At 49.4% G+C, this 22,607-nt stretch overlaps 1 protein-coding gene across 1 annotated transcript in view; it reads left to right on the forward strand.

Annotated features, from left to right (window-relative positions):
• tmem170b (transmembrane protein 170B) overlaps positions 1–16,345 on the forward strand; it is a 32,294-nt gene extending 15,949 nt beyond the window's left edge. Inside the window, exons 2-3 of the mRNA XM_033014490.1 lie at positions 9,206–9,376; positions 15,211–16,345. Coding sequence (XP_032870381.1) covers positions 9,206–9,376; positions 15,211–15,341 — 302 coding nt within the window. The 3' untranslated portion in view covers positions 15,342–16,345. The remainder of the gene's footprint in view (positions 1–9,205; positions 9,377–15,210) is intronic.
• Positions 16,346–22,607: the final 6,262 nt, after the last annotated feature.

The raw sequence follows: 22,607 nt of genomic DNA on the forward strand, positions 1-22,607 counted from the left end.
TCTGTAAATTGCCCCCATTGTGTGGGGAGTGGATGAGAAAGTGGGATAACATAGAACGGGTGATCGATGGTCAGCATGGACTCGAAGGGCCTGTTTCCACTCTATCATTAAAACATCTCTAAGAACACGGGCTTGTGTACGTCAACTGACTTAAGCTGGATAATTGGATCATTGCTTGAGATTCAGCTTGATGCAACTAGTTCTGAAGGGTTGCTGCTTAGTCCAGCTGTCCTTCTGATAAATCACTTCACCCTTTCCAAAGGCTGAAATCCTTTGCAGTTTATTGTCACGTGTACCGAGGTACAGTGAACAGCTTTTGCTGCGAGCTATCCAGTCTGCGAAAGGGATAGTCTGAAGGTCTCCAAAGAGGTAGATAGTAGTTCAGCACTGCTCTCTGGTTGTTTAAGAAGGAACTGCAGATGCGGGAACAATCGAAGGTAGACAAAAAGCTGGAGAAACTCAGCGGGTGAGGCAGCATCTGTGGAGCGAAGGAATGGGTGACGTTTTGGTTCGAGACCCTTCTTGTGCTCCCTGGTTGTGGTAGGATGGTTCAGTTGCCTGATAACAGCTGGGAAGAAACTGTCCCTGAATCTGGAGGTGTGCGTTTTCACACTTCTATACCTTCTTGCCATAGGTGGAGTCATAGAAAGACATTCTTGCCATAGAGGGAGTACAGAGAAGGTTCACCAGACTGATTCCTGGGATGGCAGAACTTTCATATGAAGAAAGACTGGATAGACTCGGCTTGTACTCGCTAGAATTTAGAAGATTGAGGGGGGATCTTATAGAAACTTACAAAATTCTTAAGGGGTTGGACAGGCTAGATGCAGGAAGATTGTTCCCGATGTTGTGGAAGTCCAGAACAAGGGGTCACAGTTTAAGGATAAGGGGGAAGTCTTTTAGGACCGAGATGAGAATTTTTTTTTTCACACAAAGTGGTGAATCTGTGGAATTCTCTGCCACAGAAAGTAGTTGAGGCCAGTTCATTGGCTATATTTAAGAGGGAGTTAGATGTGGCCCTTGTGGTTAAAGGGATCAGGGGGTATGGAGAGAAGGCAGGTGCAGGATACTGAGTTGGATGATCAGCCATGATCATATTGAATGGCGGTGAAGGGCCGAATGGCCTACTCCTGTACCTATTTTCTATGTTTTGCCCGATGGGAGAGGGGAGAAGTGGGAGTAACCGCGGGGGGTGAGACTGGTCCTTGATGATGCTGCTGGCCTTGCCGAGGCAGCGTGAGGTGTAGATGGAGTCGATGGAAGGGAGGTTGGTTTGTGTGATGGTCTGGGCTGCGTCCACAATTCTCTTCAATTTCTTGCGGTCTTGGGTGGAGCTGTTCCCAAACCGTGCTGTGATGCATCCCGATAAAATGCTTTCTGCAGCGCATCTGTAGGAGTTGGTGAGAGTTGTTGGGGACATGCTGAACTTCCTGAGCCTTCTGAGGAAGTAGAGGCGTTGGTGTGATTTCCTTTCAGGAAGGGGAAGTTTAAAACACAAAGTATTTACATAGAAATTAAGCAGAATAGACCCTTGTAAATACATTTAAAAATAGCACTGACCGAGGTTGAAAGGCAAATACTATTGTCGGGTTTGTACTGAGCTGGTCTTGTTTTTAACATATGATGAGCGTTTGACGGCACTGGGCCTGCACTCGCTGCAGTTTAGAAGGATGAGGGGTGACCTCATTGAAACTTACCGCCTAGTGAAAGGCCTGGATGGAGTGGATGTGGAGAGGATGTTTCCACTAGTGGGAGAGTCTAGGACCAGAGGGCCTAACCTCAGAATAAAAGGATGTACCTTTAGAAAGGAGATGAGGTGGAATTTCTTTAGTCAATGGGTGGTGAATCTGTGGAATTCATCGCCACAGACGGCTGTGGAGGCCAAGTCAGTGGATATTTTTAAAGTGGAGATTGACAGATTCTTGATTAGTGCGGGTGTCGGAGGTTACGGGGGAAGGCAGGAGAATGGAGTTGAGAAGGAAAGATGGGTCGGCCATGATTGAATGGCAGAGTAGAATTGATGGGCCGAATGGCCTAATTCTGCCCCTGCGACATACAAACTTCATACCGGGTGGCACGGTGGTGCAGCGGTAGAGTTGCTACCTCGCAGCGCCAGAGACGCAGGTTTGATCCCGACTACGGGTGCTGTCTCTACGGAGTTTGCACGTTCTCCTCATGGCCGGTTTTCTCCGGTTTCCTCGAACACAGAACAGTGCTGAACTACTATCTACCTCATTGGTGGCCCTCGGACTATCCTTGACCGGATTTTGCTGGCTTTACCTTGCACTGAACATTACTCCCTCATTGTGTATCTGTATACAGTAAATGGCTCGATTGTAATCATGTGTTGTCTTTCCGCTGACTGGTTAGCACGCAACAAAAGCTGTTCGCTGTACCTCGGTACACGTGACAATAAACTAAACTGATAAACTGCTGTGGGAGAGGGGAGAGATTTTGGCTGAGACAAGGCATTGGAAGCGAGTGGGTGAATAAAAGGTGGATTTAGCAGTAAACCTCCCGTTCTTTGTCACTGGTACAAAGGAAAGTTCCAGCCAGGAATGGCAGTGTTATTCAATGCCTTTCACAGAGTCATGTTTGTGTTTTTTGGATCAATGGAATTCTTTTCCAATGTTGTAATGTGGGGAACTGGATGCGGTGTGTCTGATTTGCCTGCAGGCAGATCCTGCAAACTGCAATGAGTTTGCAAACAAAATCTATTTTTCAAAGTTGGTGCATGGTAAAGTTCGACATGATAAGATATATCGGAGAAAGCCCTGAGAGTCACAGAGTGATACAGCTTGGAAACGGGCCCTTCGGCCCAACTTGCCCACACTGGCCAACATGTCCCACCTACACTAGTCCCACCTGCCCGCGCTTGGTCCATATCCCTCCAAACCCGTCCTATCCATGTAGATGTCTAACTGTTTTTTAAATTAGTTTAGTTTAGAGATACATTAATTTAGTTTAGTTTAGAGATATGTTTTAGAGATACGTTTCACTCGGAGATGGGCAGTTCCATAAGTCATAGGAGCAGAATGAGGCCATTCGGCCCATCAAGTCTACTCTGCCATTCAATCATAGAAACATGGAAAATAGGTGCAGGAGGAGGACATTCGGTCCTTCGAGCCAGCACCACTTGAATTATGGCTGATCTTTCTCTCCCTCTCAACCCCATTCTCCTGCCTTCTCCCCATAATCCCTGACATCCATACTAATCAAGAATCTATCCATCTCTATCTTAAAATCCTCTCCACATCCATTCGATCCAAGCCTTTCACTACTCTGTACGTTGCAATGAGGTCCCCCCTCATTCTTCTAAACTCCAGCCAGTACAGGCCCAGTGCCGACAAACGCTTCATTTTACCTTTAACATAGAAACATAGACAATATGTGCAGGAGGAGGCCATTCGCCCTTCGAGCCAGCACCGCCATTCATTATGATCATAGCTGATCATCCTCAATCAATAACCCGTGCCTGCCTTCTCCCCATATCCCTTGATTCCTCTAGCCCCTAGAGCTCCATCTAACCCTCTTTTAAATTCATCCAGTGATTTGGCCTCCACTGCCTTCTGCGGCAGAGAATTCTACAAATTCACAACTCTCTGGGTGATAAAGTATTTTCAGTTTTAAATGGCCTCCCCTTTATTCTTGGACTGTGGCCCCTGGTTCTGGACTCCCCCCAACATTGGGAACATTTTTCCTGCATCTAGCTTGTCCAGTCCTTTTATAATGTTATATATTTCTATAAGATATCCTCTCATCCTTCTAAACTCCAGTGAATACAAGCCTAGTCTTTCCAATCGTTCATCGTATGACAGTTCCGCCATCCCGGGGATTAACCTCGTGAACCTACGCTGCACTCCCTCAATAGCAAGGATGTCCTTCCTCAAATTCGGAGACCAAAACTGCACACAATACTCCAGATGTGGTCTCACCAGGGCACTGTACAACTGCAGAGAGACCTCTTTACTCCTATACGACAATCCTCTCGTTATGAAGGCCAACATTCCATTCGCTTTCTTTACTTTAGAAGTTGGGATGTCTAGAAACCAGCAGTCAATAGACAATAGAGGCAGGAGTAGGCCATTCGGCCCTTCGAGCCAGCACCACCATTCAATGTGATCATGGCTGATCATCCACAATCAGTAACCAGTTCTTGCCTTCTCCCCATATCCCTTAACTCTGCTAACCATAAGAGCCCTATCTAACTCTCTCTTGAAAGTATCCAGAGAACCGGCCTCCACCGCCCTCTGAGGCAGAGAATTTCACACACTCACAACTCTCTGTGTGGAAAAATTGTTTCCCCTTTTCCGTTCTAAGTGGCTTACCCTTATTCTTATACTGTGGCCCCTGGTTGTGGACTCTCCCAACATCCGGAACATGATTCCTGCTTCTTCCGTGTCCAAACCCTTAACAGTCTAGATACTTTCAAGAGAGCTAGATCGAGCTCTTAGAAATAGCGGAGTCTGGGGAAATGGGGAGATGGCAGGAACGGGGAACTGATTGGGGATGAATCAGCCATAATAACATTGAATGGCGGTGCTGGCTCGAAGGGCCAAATGGCCTACTCCTGCACCTATTGTCTATTGAGTCTGCGCTGACCAGCGATTCCCGCACACTTAACCCTATCCTACACACACTGGGGACAATTTGCAATTTTTACCAAAACCAACAAACTACTTCTTTAGTGTGGGAGGAAACCAGAGCACCCAGAGAAAACCCACGTGGTCATGGGGAGAACGTACAAACTCCGTGCAGGCAACACCCGCGGTCAGGATTGAACCAGTGTCTCTGGCGCTGTAAGGCAGCAAATCTCCCACTGTGCCCTGATGCTGCCTGACCCGCTGAGTTACTCCCGCACTCTGTGTATTTTTTTGTAAACTAACATTTGCAGTTCCTTGTTCCTGCATTTAAAAAAATATATATAATTACAAAAACAAAACTTGCTGCTTATACGACTTCCTGGGGGAACTCCCAGAGTTTAGTTTAGTTTAGACTTTAGAGATACAGCGCTGAAACAGGCCCTTCGGCCCACCGAGTCTGCACCGATCAGCGATCACCGCACCGGAAGTGGCGGCGCTGGGAACGGCTGCGGCTCGCCTGCAGTCCGTTTGTCTTTTACTTTTTTGTGTTGTTTTTTTCGTTTTGTCTAGTTACGTTTTTGTTTTTTAGGTTGTGTTTATGTGGGGGGGGGGGGGGGGGTGAAACGGGGCTTGCTGTCTCTCCCTTCGGGGGAATACGACCTTTTTGTCGTATCCCCCTTCTCTACCTCCGTCTACGCTGAGGCCTAATGGCGGAGCTGGCAACCTCGGGACTCTGGAGGCAGCTGACAGGACTCGCCCTGAGCTCCCGTGAGGGTGGCCCAGCCCGGGGCTGGAACTGCGCTCTCGTGAGAGCGGCCTGGCGAGGGGCTGAGAGACTTTCCCGTGCGGGGCTGTGGCCCGTCGAAGTGGCCCAGCCCGAGGGAGAACGGCACTCCCGTCGGAGTGGCCCAGCCCGAGGGTGGAACGGCACTCCCGTCGGAGTGGCCCAGCCCGAGGGAGAACGGCACTCCCGTCGGAGTGGCCCAGCCCGAGGGAGAACGGTACTCACGTGAGGGCGATCCGGCTCGGGGCTGGAACGGTGCTCCGGTGGCTGGGACGGCGTTCTGGTGGCGGTGACCTGAGTCCTGGGTTCAGCCGCGGGCCAGCGGCTGCGTGTGCTGGACTGGAGGGCGGCAGCTTCGACCACCCCCGGCCGCGGTGTTTGAGCCGGCCCGTTTGTGCCATCGCCCGGTGGGGAATCGCCTCAGCGCAGAGGGAGAAGAGGAGGGAAGAGACTGCAGCCCTAAGATTTTTGCCTCCACCACAGTGAGGAGGTGCTTGGAGGACTCACTGTGGTGGATGTTAATTTGTGTTTATTGTTGTTTATTATTGTATTATTGTATGTATGACTGCAGGCACGAAATTTCGTTCAGACCGTAACACACTAGGGTGAATAAGAAGGGGAATGCAATGCTAGCATTTATTTTGAGGGAACTAGAATATGCAAAGCAGTGATCTAATGCTGAGGCTCTATGAGGCGCTGGACAGGTCGCATTTGATGTATTGCGAGCAATTCTGGGCACCATATCAGAGGAAGGATGTGCTGGCTCTGGAGGGGGTCCAGAGGAGGTTTACAAGAATGATCCCAGGAATGAGTGGGTTAACATATGATGAGCGTTTGACGGCACTGGGCCTGTACTGGCTGGAGTTTTGAAGGATGAGGGGTGGGGGGGGGGCCTCATTGAAACTTACAGAATAGTGAACGGCCTGGATTGAGTGGATGTGGAGAGGATGTTTCCACTAGTGGGAGAGTCTAGGACCAGAGGTCACAGCCTCAGAATTGAAGGATGTTTTTCCAGGAAGGAGATGAGGAGGAATTTCTTTAAGAAGGAACTGCGGATGCTGGAAAATCGAAGGTAGATAAAAATGCTGGAGAAACTCAGCGGGTGAGGCAGCATCTATGGAGCGAAGGAAATGGGCAACGTTTCGAGTCGAGACCCTTCCTCAGTCTGAAGAAGGTTCTCGACCCGAAACGTTGCCTATTTCCTTCGCTCCATAGATGCTACCTCACCCGCTAAGTTTCTCCAGCAATTTGTCTACCTAGAAATTTCTTTAGTCAGAGGGTGGTGAATCTGTGGAATTCTTTGCCACAGAAGGCTGTGGAGGCCAAGTCGGTGGATATTTTTAAGGCAGATGTAGATAGATTCTTGATTAATGCAGGTGTCAGAGGTTATGGGGAGAAGGCAGGAGAATGGGGTTGAGAGGGAGAGATAGATCAGCCATGATTGAACGGCGGAGTGGACGATGGGCCGAATGGCCTCATTCTGCTCCTATCACTCCTGAACTTGTGACCTACAAACTGCACGTCGTTGGAGTTGGCGAGGAAACCGGAGCATCCGGAGGAAACCCACGCAGGTCACGGGGGGAACGTACAGACAGCGCCCGCAGTCAGGATTGAAGCCTGGTCTCTGGCGCTGTAAAGGCAGCAACTCTACCGCTGCGCCACCATGCCCCTGGGGTCAGGCAGAATCACTAGAGAACGTGTCTCAGACTGGGTCAGAAGAGAGGTCCCGACCCGAAACGTGTCCTATCCGTGTAGTCTATTAAATCATGAGAGGAATAGAGAGTCTCTTGCCCAGGGTAGCGGAATCGAGGACCAGCGATAATAGGTTCAAGGTGAGGGGTAACGTTTTCACACAGGTGGGTTGTATGGAATGAGCTGCCGGAGGAGGTAGTTGAGGCTGGGACTATCTCAAACGTTTAAGAAACAGACAGGTACATGGATACATTGGAGGGATAATGACCAAACGCAGGCAGGTGGGACTAGAGTAGCTGGGCCATGTTGGTCGGTGTGGGCAAGTTGGGCTGAAGGGCCTGTTTCCGCACTGTATCACTCCATGACTATGACTCTGTCAAGGTTTGGCAACCCACGGCCCCCGGGCCGAATGCGGCCAGTAACCAAAAATCATCCGGCCCGCAGGCGGAATTTCCCCCCCCCCCGTAATCATCCGGATCGCGGAGCTCTGCCTGTACCGCATCCTGCACAAAGCCGCTGGCTCGGCCGCGCACAGTCTGTCAACACGTTTAAGAAAGAACTGCAGGTGCTGGAAAAATCGAAGGTAGACAAAAAATGCTGGAGAAACTTAGCGGGTGGAGACATGCCGGAAGATTTAGGAGGGCACATCATCCGAGGACGTACACTCCATTGAGGATAAATGGGGATCCTGTGGAGAGGGTGAACTGTTTTAAATATCTGGGAGTCCACATCTCCGAGGATATGACATGGGCATCACACGCCTCAGCACTCGTGAGTAAGGCAAGGCAGCGCCTTTACCACCTCAGGCAATTGAGGAAATTCAGAGTGTCTCCGAGGATCCTCCAGTGCTTCTATGCAGCAGCGTTGGAAAGCATCTTGTCCGGGAACATTACCATCTGGTTTGGGAATTGCTCTGCCAAGGACAAGAAGGCTCTGCAGAGAGTAGTGCGTTCGGCCGAATGCACTATGGGAACTTCACTTGCCCCCCTGCAGGAACTATACATCAGGAGGTGCAACACCAGAGCCAACAATATCATGAGAGACCCCTTCCACCCCTGCAACGGACTGTTCCAGCTGCTATGGTCAGGCAAACGCCTCCGTTGCCATGCGGTGAGAATGAGAGGTTGAGAAGGAGTTTCTTCCCAGAGGCCATTCGGACTGTAAACGCCTATCTCACCAGGGACTAACTCTACTGAACGTTTTTCCTTCCATTATTTATTATGTAAAAGAATATGTGTGTTATGATTGTGTTTATAGTTTGTTTGGTTGTTTGGTTGTTTGTCTTTTGCACAAAAGTCCGCGAGCATTGCCTCTTTCATTTCACTGCATATCTCGTATGTGTATGTGACAAATAAACTTGACTTGACTTGACATGCGAGGGCTGAGTTTCTCCAGCATTTTTGTCCCCCTTCTGTGAACACGTGATTTGATGCCTGCCATCCGGGGCGGGATGGGGGCGGGATCCATGTGTCCAGGTGATAGATGTGTATAAGGGGGAAGACTCGGCTTGTACTCGCTAGAATTTAGGAGATTGAGGGGGGATCTTATAGAAACTTACAAAATTCTTAAGGGGTTGGACAGACTAGATGCAGGAAGATTCTTCCCGATGTTGGGGAAGTCCAGGACAAGGGGTCACAGCTTAAGGGTAAAGGGGAAATCCTTTAAGACCGAGATGAGAAAAACATTTTTCACACAGAGAGTGGTGAATCTGTGGAATTCTCTGCCACAGAAGGTAGTTGAGGCCAGTTCATTGGCTATATTTAAGAGGGAGTTAGATGTGGCCCTTGTGGCTAAAGGGATCAGGGGGTATGGAGAGAAGGCAGGTACAGGATACTGAGTTGGATGATCAGCCATGATCATATTGAATGGCCTACTCCTGCACCTATTTTCTATGTTTCTATTTTACACATGATAGATATGCCTCCCCCCCCCCCCCCCCCCCCCCCCCCCCCCCCCCCCCCCCCCCCCCCATCCGCTCACAGACGTGCGTCCCGGCACCTATGCAGAACAAGGTTGCCTGACCCTGCTCTAAGTTCTTCAGGGACATGCTTGTCACCGTCTTTTTTTGAAAGTCAAAATCTGCAGTTCCTTTGTGCCTGTGATCTAATGAACAAGAACTAAACCACGGTGTATGTTCTCTCCGCAGAGATGTGGTACTGGGTCTTCCTCTGGGCGCTCTTCTCCTCGCTCTTCCTGCACGGAGCCGTTGGCCTCCTGATGTTCGTCATGCTCCAGAGGCACAAGCAGGGCAGAGTCATCTCAGTGGCGGCCGTGGTGGTGGGCTTCCTAGCGTCCATCACCGGAGGAATGATCACAAGTAGGTCCCTGCGACAAGGGGCGGCGAGAGTGCGCACCACGACTGTAATAGAGACGAGGAAAAACTTTTTCGCCCAGAGGGTTGTGAGTCTGTGGAGTTCTCTGCCTCGGAAGGCGGTGGAGGCCGATTCTCTGGATGCTTTCTTAATGGATCCAATTCCCTGGATCCTCTGGATATAAGATTATTAAGGGTTTGGACACCCTAGAGGCAGGAAACATGTTCCCGATGTTGGGGGGAGTCCAGAACCAGGGGCCACAGTTTAAGAATAAGGGGTCGGCAATTTAGAACAGAGATGAGGAAACACATTTTCACCCAGTTGTGAATCTGTGGCATTCTCTGCTTCAGAGGGCAGTGGGGGCCGGTTCTCTGGATGCTTTCAAGCGAGAGTTAGATAGAGCTCTTAAAGATAGTGGAGTCAGGGGATATGGGGAGAAGGCAGGAACGGGTTACTGATTGTGGATGATCAGCCATGATCACATTGAATGGCGGTGCTGGCTCGAAGGGCTGAATGGCCTACTTCTGCATCTAATGTCTACTAACAGAAGGGGGCGTTGTACAATTTGACAGCTGCAGGAATGAAGGATTTCCTGTGGCGTTCTGTCCTGCATCTTTAGTGGAACAAACCTAATCCTATCCAGAGATGCTGCCCGTCCCGCTGAGTTACTCCAGCATTTTATGTCTATCTTCGGTGTAAACCAGCATCTGCATTTCCTTCCTCCACCTTTCCCCTGCTCTATTCACTCTATATTCACGGCTTTGGAGCAGCACTGCCTTATAGCGTTTGCAAAGAAACATAGACAATAGGTGCAGGAGTAGGCCATTCGGCCATTCGAGCCAGCACCGCCATTCAATATGATCATGGCTGATCATCCCCAATCAGTACCCCGTTCCTGCCTTCTCCCCATATCCCTTGATTCCTTTAGCTCTAAGAGCTAAATCTATCTCTCTCTTGAAAACATCCAGTGAATTGGCCTCCACTGCCTTCTGTGGCAGAGAATTCCACAGATTCACAACTCTCAGCATGGAAAAAGTTGTTCCTCATCTCAGTCCTAAATGGCCTACTCCTTATTCTTAAACTGTGACCCCTGGTTCTGGACTTTCCTCAACATCGGGAACATTTTTCCTGTTTCTCGCCTGTCCAATCCCTTAAGAATTTTATATATTTCTATAAGGTTCCCTCTCATTCTTCTAAATTCCAGTGAATATAAGCCTATTCTTTATGTCCATAAAGTTTTCCTTCCACACTCCAAAGACATACAGGTTTGTGGGTTAATTGACCAGTTAAAAATTGTAAAGTAGACAATAGGTGCAGGAGTAGGCCATTTGGCCCTTCGAGCCAGCACCGCCACTCAATGTGATCATGGCCGATCATCCCCAATCAGTACCCCGTTCCTGCCTTCTCCCCATATCCCCTGACTCCGCTATATTTAAGAGCCCTATCTAGCTCTCTCTTGAAAGTATCCAGAGAACCGGCCTCCACCGCCCTCTGAGGCAGAGAATTCCACAGACTCACCACTCTCTGTGTGAAAAAGTGTTTCCTCGACTCTGTTCTAAATGGCTTACCCCTTATTCTTAAACTGTGGCCCCTGGTTCAGGACTCCCTCAACATCGGGAACATGTTTCCTGCCTCTAGCGTGTACAAACCTTTAATAATCTTATATGTTTCAATAAGATCCTCTCTCATCCTACTAAACTCCAGAGTAAATTGTCCCTAGTGTGTGTAGGATAGTGCTAGTGTGTGGGGATCGCTGGTCGGAGTGAGCTCATTGAGCCGAAGGTCCTGTTTCCGCGCTGTATCTCTGAACTATGCCTTCTAGTCTTTGGCACTTCCACCCTGGGAAGAAGGATCCGACTGTCTTTTGTGTTTTCAAAGGGTTTTCCGATATATAAAGCAATTAAAAATATGATTGCAAAAAGTATTCAGCAGGGGAAAAGTTTGTCAGCTGTAGTGATTTAATTATTTTAGTTTTCTTTGGAGTGTGGGAGGAAACCGAAGATCTCGGAGAAAACACACGGCGGTAACGGGGAGAACGTACAAACTCCGTACAGGCAGCACCCGTGGACGGGATCGAACCCGGGCGCTGGCGCTGTGACGCAGCAACTCAAACCGCTGCGCCACCGTGCCGATTTGCGCTCGTAAATTTATTTTTGCAGCTGATTTAATCTGCATATTTTTCAGTTCCTTTTATTCCCCTTGTGATCAAACAACTTCTCTTTAAATGCATCTGTGATATTCGATTCCACTGCTCCAAGCGCTGGTGAGGTCTACATTTTGACCACCGTGTATAAAATATAGTTTCTGCTGAGTTCACTCTTCAGGGGATCGAGGGCGGTCATGGTAGAGCAGCGGTAGAGTTGCTGCCTTACAGTGCTTGCAGCGCCGAACACCCACGTTCGATCCCGACTACGGGTGCTGTCTGTGCGGAGTTTGTACGTTCTCCCCGTGACCTGCGTGGGTTTTCTCTGAGATCTTCGGTTTCCTCCCACACTCCAAAGACATGCAGGTTTGTAGGTTAATTGGCTTGGTAAATGTAAAAAATGTTCAAAGGGTTTTCCGATATATATTGCAATTAAAAATATGACTGCAAAAAGTATACAGCACGGGAAAAGTTTGTCAGCTGTAGTGATTTAATTATTTTAGTTTTCTTTGGAGTGTGGGAGGAAACAAAATATTGTCAACAAAATAGAGAGAGTACAGAGGAGATTTACTAGAATGTTGCCTGGGTTTCAGCAACTAAGTTACAGAGAAAGGTTGAACAAGTTAGGGCTTTATTCTTTGGAGCGCAGAAGGTTAAGGGGGGACTTGATAGAGGTCTTTAAAATGATGAGAGGGATAGACAGAGTTGACGTGGATAAGCTTTTCCCACTGAGAGTAGGGAAGATTCAAACAAGGGGACATGACTTGAGAATTAAGGGACAGAAGTTTAGGGGTAACATGTGGGCGAACTTCTTTACTCAGAGAGTGGTGGCTGTGAGCTTCCAGTGAAGGTGGTGGAGGCAGGCTCGTTTTTATCATTTAAAAATAAATTGGATAGTTATATTGACGGGAAAGGAATGGAGGGTTATGGTCTGAGCGCAGGTATATGGGACTAGGGGAGAATACGTGTTCGGCACGGACTAGAAGGGTCGAGATGGCCTGTTTCCGTGCTGTAATTGTTATATGGTTATATGGTTCCGTGTGTGTGTGTAGGATAGTGTTAATATGCGGGGATCGCTGGTCGGCGTGGACCCGGTGGGCCGAAGGGCCTGTTTCTACGCTGTATCTCTAACCTAAGAGCAGCTTTAAACATCCATTTGTTTTTTAGTTTAGTTGACCAGCAATCACCCCGTACATCTATTTCCAATTTTTACCGAGGCCATTTAACCTATAAGCCTGTACTTTTAGCTTAGAGATACAGAGCGGGAACAGGCTCTTCGGCCCACCGAGTCCACGCCGACCAGCGATCCCCGCACACTAAAGGGGCTGTCCCACTTGGGCGAGTTTAGAAGAGTTTAGGAGAGTTTGAAAAGTTGTCACGTGGAAGACCTCGACTATGTTTGAGACTAGCTTTGACTAGCTACGACTAACTTCGGGAAAATTGGACACCGGATAGAGTGGAGAGTGAAGACTATCTCCTTCAACCTACCTTTGACTATGATGAAGACTATCTACGACTTCCGTCGACTACCCTCGATTACCTCCGACTACGACTAAACCTACGAGTAAAAAAATATTGATTTTTTTTCCATGGCAACCTTTTTTTACTCGCGGGCATTTTTCAACATGTTGATAAATACGCCGTGACCCAGCTGAGGCCTCGAGTACACGGGGACAACTCTCGAGCATGAAGGAGAGTTACAAAGACCTCCTCGACCATGCTGCGAGTACGAGTCAAGGGCAAACTCGCCAGAACTCGCGGATTTTCTCACCCAAGTGGGACAGCCCCTTTCACACTATCCCACACACACACTAGGGACAATTTACTATTATACCTCCGCCAATTAACCTACAAAACTGCACGTCTTTGGAGTGTGGGAGGAAACCGGAGCACCCGCAAAAAACCCACGCAGGTCACGGGGAGAACGTACAAACTACATACGGACAGCTCCCGCAGTCAGGATCGAACCCCGGTCTCTGGGCAGTGTGGCAGCAACTCTACCGCTGTGCCACTGTGCTGCCCTAAAGAGTCACTGCCTGTACCTAGAGTCGAACCCGTGCTGTCTGAGTTAAAACCAGGAAACCTAACCACTAGACCATATGGGAGATGGGAGGTTCCTGATTAGTATGGGTGTCGGGGATTATGGGGAGGCAGGAGAATGGGGTTGAGAGGGAAAGATAGATCAGCCATGATTTCAGTTTCAATTCAGTTTAGTTTATTGTCACGTGTACTGAGGTACAGTGAAAAGCTTTTGTTGCGTGCTAACCAGTCAGCGAAAATACAATGCATGATTACAATCGAGCCATTTACAGTGTACAGATACGTGATATGGGAATAACGTTTAGTGCAAGTTAAAGCCAACAAAGTCCGATCAAGTATAGTCCGAGGGTCACCAATGAGGTAGATAGTAGTTCAGGACCGCTCTCTGGTTGTGGTAGGATGGTTCAGTTGCCTGATAACAGCCGGGAAGAAACTGTCCCTGAATCTGGAGGTGTGCGTTTTCACACTTCTGTACCTCTTGCCCGATGGGAGAGGGGAGAAGAGGAAGTGGCCAGGGGCGCGACTGGTCCTTGATTATGCTGCTGGCCTTGCCGAGGCAGCGTGAGATGTAGATGGAGTCAATGGAAGGGCGGAGTGGACTTGATGGGCCGAATGGCCTTCTTCCAATAGGCTCGGCTATTAACCAAATAAAACCCCGGTATTTTCAAATTTGGGATGTGAAAGGGATATTTCTAAGGTGGAGCATGACAGATTGTCGATTAGTATGCATGTCAGGGATTATGGAGAGAAGGCAGGAGAATGGTGGTATGGTGGCGCAGCGGTAGAGTTGCTGCCTTACAGCGCTTGTAGTGCCGGAGACCCGGGTTCCATCCCGACCACTGGTGCTGTCTGTACGGAGTTTGTACGTTCTCCCCGTGACCTGCGTGGGTTTTCTCCGAGATCTTTGGTCTCCTCCTACACTCGAAAGGTATGTAGGTTAATTGGCTTTGATAGAAAAGTAAAAATTGGTGTGTGTGTGTGTACGTGTACCTGGTGGGCTGAAGGGCCTGCTTTTCTCTGTGTATCTCTAAACTAGACTAAATGGGGTTGAGAGGGAGAGATAGATCAGCTGTGATTGAATGGCAGAGTAAGATTTGATGGGCCGAATGGCCTATAGACAATAGGTGCAGGAGTAGGCCATTTGGCCCTTCGAGCCACCACTGCCATTCAATGTGACCATGGCTGATCATCCCCAATCAGTACCCCGTTCCTGCCTTCTCCCCATATCCCCTGACTCTGATCTTTTTAAGAGCCCTATCTAGCTCTCTCTTGAAAGTATCCAGAGAACCTGCCTCCAACCTGCCTCCACCACACCTGAGGCAGAGAATTCCACAGACTCACCACTCTCTGTGAGAAAAATTGTTTCCTTGTCTCCGTTCTAAATGGCTTACCCCTTATTCTTAAACTGTGGCCCCTGGTTCTGGACTCCCACAACATCGGGAACACGTTTCCTGCCTCTAGTGTGTCCAAGCCCTTAACAATCTTTACTCTGCCCCTACAATAATAATGAATGAATAAGTTTATGAATAAGTTTATTGGCCAAGTATTCACATACAAGGAATTTGCCTTGGTGCTCTGCCCGGTAAGTGACGTATGAATTTATGATCGTATGTTCCGCTCTGATAACTTACGGATGTTGCCTTTCCGCTTGTGCAGGCGCGGCGGTGGCTGGAGTGTACCGAGTGGCTGGGAAGACCATGGTGCCTCTCGAAGCTCTGGTCTTTGGGGCCGGACAGACTGTACTCACCGTGGTCATCTCGTTCTCCCGGATCCTCGCCACCCTATAAGGGCCGAGCCCCCCCCCCCCCCCCCCGACGACCCGGCAAGCATCTCTCCTCGACGCGGGGAGAAAACGAGAAGCGCGAAAGACCAAAGTTTATTTTTGACGGGGCGATGAGAGGGCGCGAAGGGGGAAGGCGGGCGGAGGAAGCGGCAGCTGCTGTTTAATGTGCCCGCCCGCGCATGCGCGCCCTCTGCCTACGTGGATGGCGTGAAGATTACTAACAAGCCTGTGAAGCCTCGGCGAGAAATAACCCTGTCCAGTCACCAATCGCACTGAACAATAGCGGTGACTGATACACACTGGTGTGACTGCACTCTGATGCAAACCCTGCAGGGATAACGATAGCATTGTGCCAAACACGGACTTTTTTTAATACGTTATTATTTTTTGTTGCAAATGTGAACTGTGCCCTGTGTGTTGAGGCAAAGATTCAACTCTTCTGTGAGTAGGGGAGAGGGGAGGGTTATTTACAAGTACATATTCATCAGATCTCAAGCCTTGCATACCATCCCTGTTCTGCTACTTCTCCAACATCTCAACGTGTGTGTGTGTGTGTGTGTATATAGTGTCGGAAGGAACCGCAGATGCTGATTTACGGACACAAAGTGCTGGAGTAACTCGGCGGGTCACGCAGCGTCTCTTTAGAGAAGGAATGGGTGACGCTTCGGGGTCGAGACCCTTCTTCAGACTGAGAGTCGGGGGAGAGGGATGAAAAGGTTCCGAACAAAGCCCACGGCCAACAATGAACCATTGTGTTTGTTCACCGTTGTGTGATCACCGTTGCTTTTTTTTTTTGCATATTTCCCATTCTTTCGTACTGTATCTCTGTCTAAGTCTCTCGTTTCCCTTTCCCCCCAATGACTCTCAGTCTGAAGAAGGGTCTCGACCGGAAACGTCACCCGTTCCTTCTCTCCGGAGATGCTGCCCGTCCCGCTGAATTACTCCGACATTTTGTGTATAGTGTATAGTATTTGTTACATTGGTGACTAAAAATCGCAGGTGAATTAATACTTTGCCATTATTACCATTTGCTGCTTTTACATCCTAAAGACCAACCTTCCTCTCTGTTCGTTATTGCTCCACACTGTCTCAGTTCAGTTTATTGTCACGTGTACCGAAGTACAGTGAAAAGTTTTTGTTGCCTGCTAACCAGCCAGCGGAAAGACAACACAAGATTACAATCGAGCCGTTCGCTGTGTACGGATATCATAGTTAAAGTAAGAAACGTTGCTGTGGGGGGGGGGGGGGGGGGGGGGAGTGATTTAAGAGTGCGGTGCCGCGGTAGAGTCGCTGCCTCACAGCGCCAGAGACCCGGGTTCGATCCTGACTACGGGCGCTGTCTGTACGGAGTTTGCACGCTCTTTCCCCGTGACCTGCGTGGGATTTCTCCAAGATCTCTGGTTTCCTCCCACACGTCGAGGTTTGTAGGTTAATTGGCTTGGTATATAAATGTAAAATTGTCCCTGGTGTGCGTGTGTAGGGTAGAGTTAATGTGCGGGGATCGCTGGTCGGCACTGACCCGGTGGGCTGAAGGGCCTGTTTCCCCGCTGTATCTCTAAACTAAACTGAGGTAAAAATCAGCTTCCGTGCCCAGCATGCAATTGCCAGGCAAATGGCCGCTTGTGTTGGACGCCATCTTGGAAGCGTCGTAACCCATAGCAACCGGTTACTCAACTGCACTCTGAGGGTGTTTTTTTTTCTCTGATAAAGAACTACTTTGTCTACAGCGGAGAGCATGACCCGGTAAATCCCAGCATTGTTTATCGGGCAAGTGGAACAGTTGTACACTGCTTTTTACTTTTAAACCACTGCATGCCAACAGCCGGAAATGGGGCGGCAGGGTGGTGCAGCGGGTAGAGCTGCTGCCTCACAGCACCGGAGACCCGGGTTCGATCCTGAGTACGGGTGCCGTCTGTACGGAGTATGTACGTTCTCCCCGTGACTTACGTGGTGCTCCAGTTTCCTCACACACCCCCCCCCCAAAGATCTACAATTCTGTAGGTTAATTGGTTTTGGTTAAATTGTAAGCTGTCCCTAGTGTGTGTAGGACAGTGCCAGTGTGCGGTGATCACTGGTCAATAGACAATAGGTGCAGGAGCAGGACATTCGGCCCTTCGAGCCAGCACCGCCATTCAATGTGATCATGGCTGATCATCCCCAATCAGTACCCCGTTCCTGCCTTCTCCCCATATCCCCTGACTCCGCTATCTTTAAGAGCCCTATCTAGCTCTCTCTTGAAAGCATCCAGAGAACCGGCCTCCACCGCCCTCTGAGGCGGAGAATTCCACAGACTCACAACTCTCTGTGAGAAAAAGTGTTTCCTCATCTCCGTTCTAAACGGCTTGCTCCTTATTCTTAAACTGTGGCCCCTGGTTCTGGACTCCCCCAACATCGGGAACATGTTTCCTGCCTCTAGCGTGTCCAAACCCTTAATAATCTTATATGTTTCAATGAGATATCCTCTCATCCTTCTAAACCCCAGAGTGTACAAGCCCAGCCGCTCCATTCTCTCAGCACATGACAGTCCCGCCATCCCGGGGATTAACCTTGTAAACCTACGCTGCACTCCCTCAAAAGCAAGGTCGGCGTGGTCTCGGTGGGCCGATGGGCCTGTTTCCGCGCTGTATCTCTAAAGTAAACACGAACGTTATGGTAGATTTGTGGAAAGACTAGGAACACAGGAGGAAAACAACTCAACTATTGAAAGTTGAGAAAAATGTTTACAACCTTCCAAATACCATTTCAATGCGTAAATGGGTTGAATGAACAGTATTGCATTTTGTAATCATGTTCTAATTTTTGGGGCGCTATTTTCTTTTTCCTAACATTCAATGTGGGACTGCCAGGTTTTTAATTGGTGCAATGATTGATATCATCGGAAACTTGGAGTTCTCCAAGAAACTTTTTTTTTCAAAGTTGATGCTTTTGGAAAACTGATTTCTTTAAGCACTTGAAGTTATTTTTTGGGGGTTTTTTTTTTTTTTTTTTTTTGGGAAATTTGTGTACGTTTGAAACTATTTTTTGGGGAAGAGAAAAAAAAAAATGGAATAAAAGAAGCTTTGTTATTGATCCAGAGTGTGTGAGTCTTTCCATGACGGTGCCGCGGTGTTTGGGGATGATCAGCCATGATCAAATTGAATGGCGGTGCTGGCTCGAAGGGCCAAATGGTCTACTCCTGCACCTAGTGTCTGTTGTTTGTGCTTTAATATTTCAATAGACAATAGGTGCAGGAGTAGGCCATTTGGCCCTTTGAGCCAGCACCGCCATTCAATGTGATCGTGGCTGATCATCCACAATCAGTACCCCGTTCCTGCCTTCTCCCCAACCCCCGACTCCACTACCTTCAAGAGCCCTATCTAGCTCTCTCTTGAAAATATCCAGAGAACCGGCCTCCTCTGAGGCAGAGAATTCCACAGACTCACAACTATGTGTGGAACAAGTGTTTCCTCATCTCCGTTCTAAATGGCTTACCCATTACTCTTAAACTGTGGCTCCTGGTTCTGGACTCCCCCAACATCGGGAACATGTTTCCTGCCTTTTACATTTATACCAAGCCAATTAACCCGCAAACCTGTACGTCTTTGGAGTGTGGGAGGAAACCAAAGACCTCAGAGAAAACCCACGCAAGTCACGAGGAGAACGTGCGAACTCCGTACAGACAGCACCCGTAGTCAGGATCGAGCCCGGGTCTACAGTGCTGCAAGTGCTGTAAAATTGCAGCAACTCTACCGCTATGCCACCCCGCCCAGTTCAGCACTGCTCTCTGGTTGTAGTAGGATGGTTCAGTTGCCTGATAACAGTTGGGAAGAAACTGTCCCTGAATCTGGAGGTGTGCGTTTTCACACTTCTGTACCTCATGCCCGATGGGAGAGGGGGAGAAGAGGGAGTGGCCACAAGGGTGTAGAGATACGGTGGCATAAACAGAGACCTGGTTCTCTAGTGCAGATCTACCGCTGCGCCACCGTGCCGCCTGTATTCAGACATCGCCGTGGGGACTGGGTGAGCGGAGAGGCAGGTGAGTGTGTTTTGATAACTTTTGACGCCCCTTGAAGGGCCGAATGGCCTAATTCTGCTCTGAGATCTTGAGATCTTATTAGGAGGAATTTCTTTAGTCAGAGGGTGGTGAATCTGTGGAATTCATAGTCATACAGCGTGGAAACAGGCCCTTCGGCCCAACTTGCCCACACTGACCAACATGCCGCATTGACACTAGTCCCACCTGCTCGCATTTGGCCCATATCCCTCTAAACCTGTCCTATCCATGTCAAACCTGTCAAAATGTTTCTTAAACGTTGATGGGCCGAATGGCCTAATTCTAGAACATATGAACTTACCCTCTCCAACCAACCAAGGCAAGTTTGCAACATGACCTCTAGGGTTAGGGTTCATCATTGTCACGTGTAACGAGGTACAGTGAAAAGCTTTGTTGCCCATCCTGTCCAATGATCATTTTGTACATGAATACAATCATTTTTTTTTCTTTTATTTATATAGCACATTTTTAGTCAACTTGCATTGACCCCAAAGTGCTTCACATAATTACATTCACACACACAGGCAAAGGTGGGTGAAGTGTCTTGCCCAAGGACACACACAGGCAAAGGTGGGTGAAGTGTCTTGCCCAAGGACACAACGACAGTATGCACTCCAAGCGGGATTCGAACCAGCTACCTTCTGGTTGCCAGCCGAACACTTAGCCCATTGTGCCATCTGTCGTCCCTCTCGATCCAACTCGTTCATGTTCACGCGATAGGAACAGATTTAGGCCATTCGGCCCATCAAGTCTACTCCGCCATTCAATCATGGCCGATCTATCTCTCCCTCTCAACCCCATTCTCGTGCCTTCTCCCCGTAAAACCCCTGACACCCGTACAGTAGATAGAGCAATGGTGGAAGATACAGAGTGCAGAATCAGAATCAGAATCACACTTTATTCGCCAAGTACGTTTTGCAACATACGAGGAATTTCACTGGCCAGGTCAGTCATACAATAAAAAGCAACAGATCACTCAAAAACACATTTTAACATGAACATCCACCACTACACATTCCTCACTGTGATGGAGGCGAAATAAAGTTCAAGTCCTTTCCCTTAGTTCTTCCTTGGTCGTGGGCCTCGAGCCCCCGTTGACGGGAGGGTCTTGACTCCCGTAGCCGGCGGTATTCGGACCCTCCGCGTCGAGGCGTTCAGCTCCCGCATCGGGGGGATGTCAGCTCTCCCGCGCCGGGCGATCGAACCTCGCGTCGGGGCTGGTCGAACCTTCTGCGGCGTTGGAGCTCCAGACTAGCCTCTCCCGAGACTGCGAGCCCTTGTTGGTAAGTCCGCAGGCCGCGGTGGGAGCGATCCCAGGCAAGGGATCAGCTCCGATGGTAAGTCCACGCCCCGCGGTGGGGATCACGACAGTCCGAGGAGGCCTCCAGCTCCAGCGATGGTAGGCCGCAGAGCCCGGACAATGTGATCCGAAAATTGATCACATCTCCGGGAAGGTAAGAAAGTTTCCCCCGATCCCCTTCCCCCTCCCCCCACATAAAACAAACCGAAGAACATTAAAACAAACTCTTAACACACTAAAAAATAACAAAAAGAATTAAAAAAACGAACAGACTGCCGGCAGGGCGGCCATCTCCCCGGCGCCCCCTGGTGGTCTAGTTCTCAGCATTGTAGCGCATCAGTTCCAGAGACAAAGTCCAATGTCCGCAATGGAGTAGAGGTGAATGGGACGGTAATAATAATAATAATAAATTTTATTTGCGGGCGCCTTTCAAAGTCTCAAGGACACCTTACAGAAAATTAACAAGAGAGAAAAAACATATAGTCGGAGTAAAATAAATAATAAGGACATAAGACCAATACACAAATTAAAGACAGAATTCGCTCCAAAAACTAAAAATCAAAAACACAATGTGAAGAGAGAGCAGCGGCAGCTAAAGCGCGCCAGCGTCCACTCTCCCTTCCAACAGCCATCTTGGACACAGACTAACATATTCACATTACACACAGATAATCATCCCCCCCCACAATGGATACCACTGTGGGGGAAGGCACAATGTCCAGTCCCCATCTCCAGTTCTCCCAAAGTCAGGCCTATTGAGGCCTCCGCTATTGCCTCTACGGAGGCCCGATGTTCCTGGCCGTTCTGGCCAGGTGCTGTTGCCCCGGCGTCGGGAGAGTCCTTTCAGCGGCTGTGCCACCTGGAACGGCCGCTTCCTAACTGGGGACCGCGGCTTCCGACGCCGACAAGGCCGCGCCGGGCTGGAGCTCCCAGGCACCCGACGTTAGAGTCGGCGCCGCCCGCTCCGCTCCGCAGACCCGCAGCCCGGAGGTGTTGATCTCGGCGGTCACAGCTCACCGGAGCTCCAGCGCGTCGATCCAGCGCGGCGACCCAGGCAAGGCATCGCCCGCTCCGCTCCGCGATAGCGCTCCAGCGCTGTGCCGCCACCGAAGCCGAGGTGCTGGGCGGTCCCCACCAGGAAACGGCGCTCCACGCCCGCTGGTAGGCCACGAGGACGGGTCGACGGGGCAGCCCGGAGAAAAAGCTGCCTCACCGACCAGGTAGGGACCTAGAAATATAGTTACCCCCTTCCCCCCACATTGAAAAGACTATCTCTCCCACAAACAGGGCACAGGACTTACTAAAACTGCAAAAAAAAGTGAATTAAACGGACGGCTGCTGGTTAGCAGCCGTTCCCCAAGATGGCTCCTCCCACTGTACCCTAGCTTACGGAAGGACCATTCAGAAGCCTGATAACAGAGGGGAAGATGCCCCTGTCATCCTCAGGAAGTGATGGACTTAGACCTGAAAATTACAACTGGACCATCAATGTTGCCAATGGTCCTGTGCCAACCCGATACCTTGCCATCAATTCAAGAGTGATTCTACCCGTGGAAAACATGTCATAGAGTGATACAGCACGGAAACAAGCCCTTCTGCCAACACCGGCCAACATGCCCCATCTACACTGCGTGCGTTTGGCCCATATCCCTCCAAACCTGTCCTATCCATCCATGTACCTGGTCTAACTGTTTCTTAAACGTTGCGATAGTCCCAGCCTCAACTACTTCCTCCGGCAGCTCGTTCCACACACCCACCACCCTCTGTGTGGAAAAAGTTATCCCTCCAGTTACTATTTAATCTTTCCCCCAAAATGTTAGTGTTGTGCGGTGTCTGTTGGGAAGAAGCTGTTCTTGAACCTGGAGGTCACGGTTTCTAGGCTCCTGTACCTTCTTCCTCTGTACACCGGTCACTGAAAGTTGGCGTGCAGGTACAGC

Source organism: Amblyraja radiata, chromosome 2 (assembly GCF_010909765.2).
Source record: "Amblyraja radiata isolate CabotCenter1 chromosome 2, sAmbRad1.1.pri, whole genome shotgun sequence".
Taxonomy (NCBI): domain Eukaryota; kingdom Metazoa; phylum Chordata; class Chondrichthyes; order Rajiformes; family Rajidae; genus Amblyraja; species Amblyraja radiata.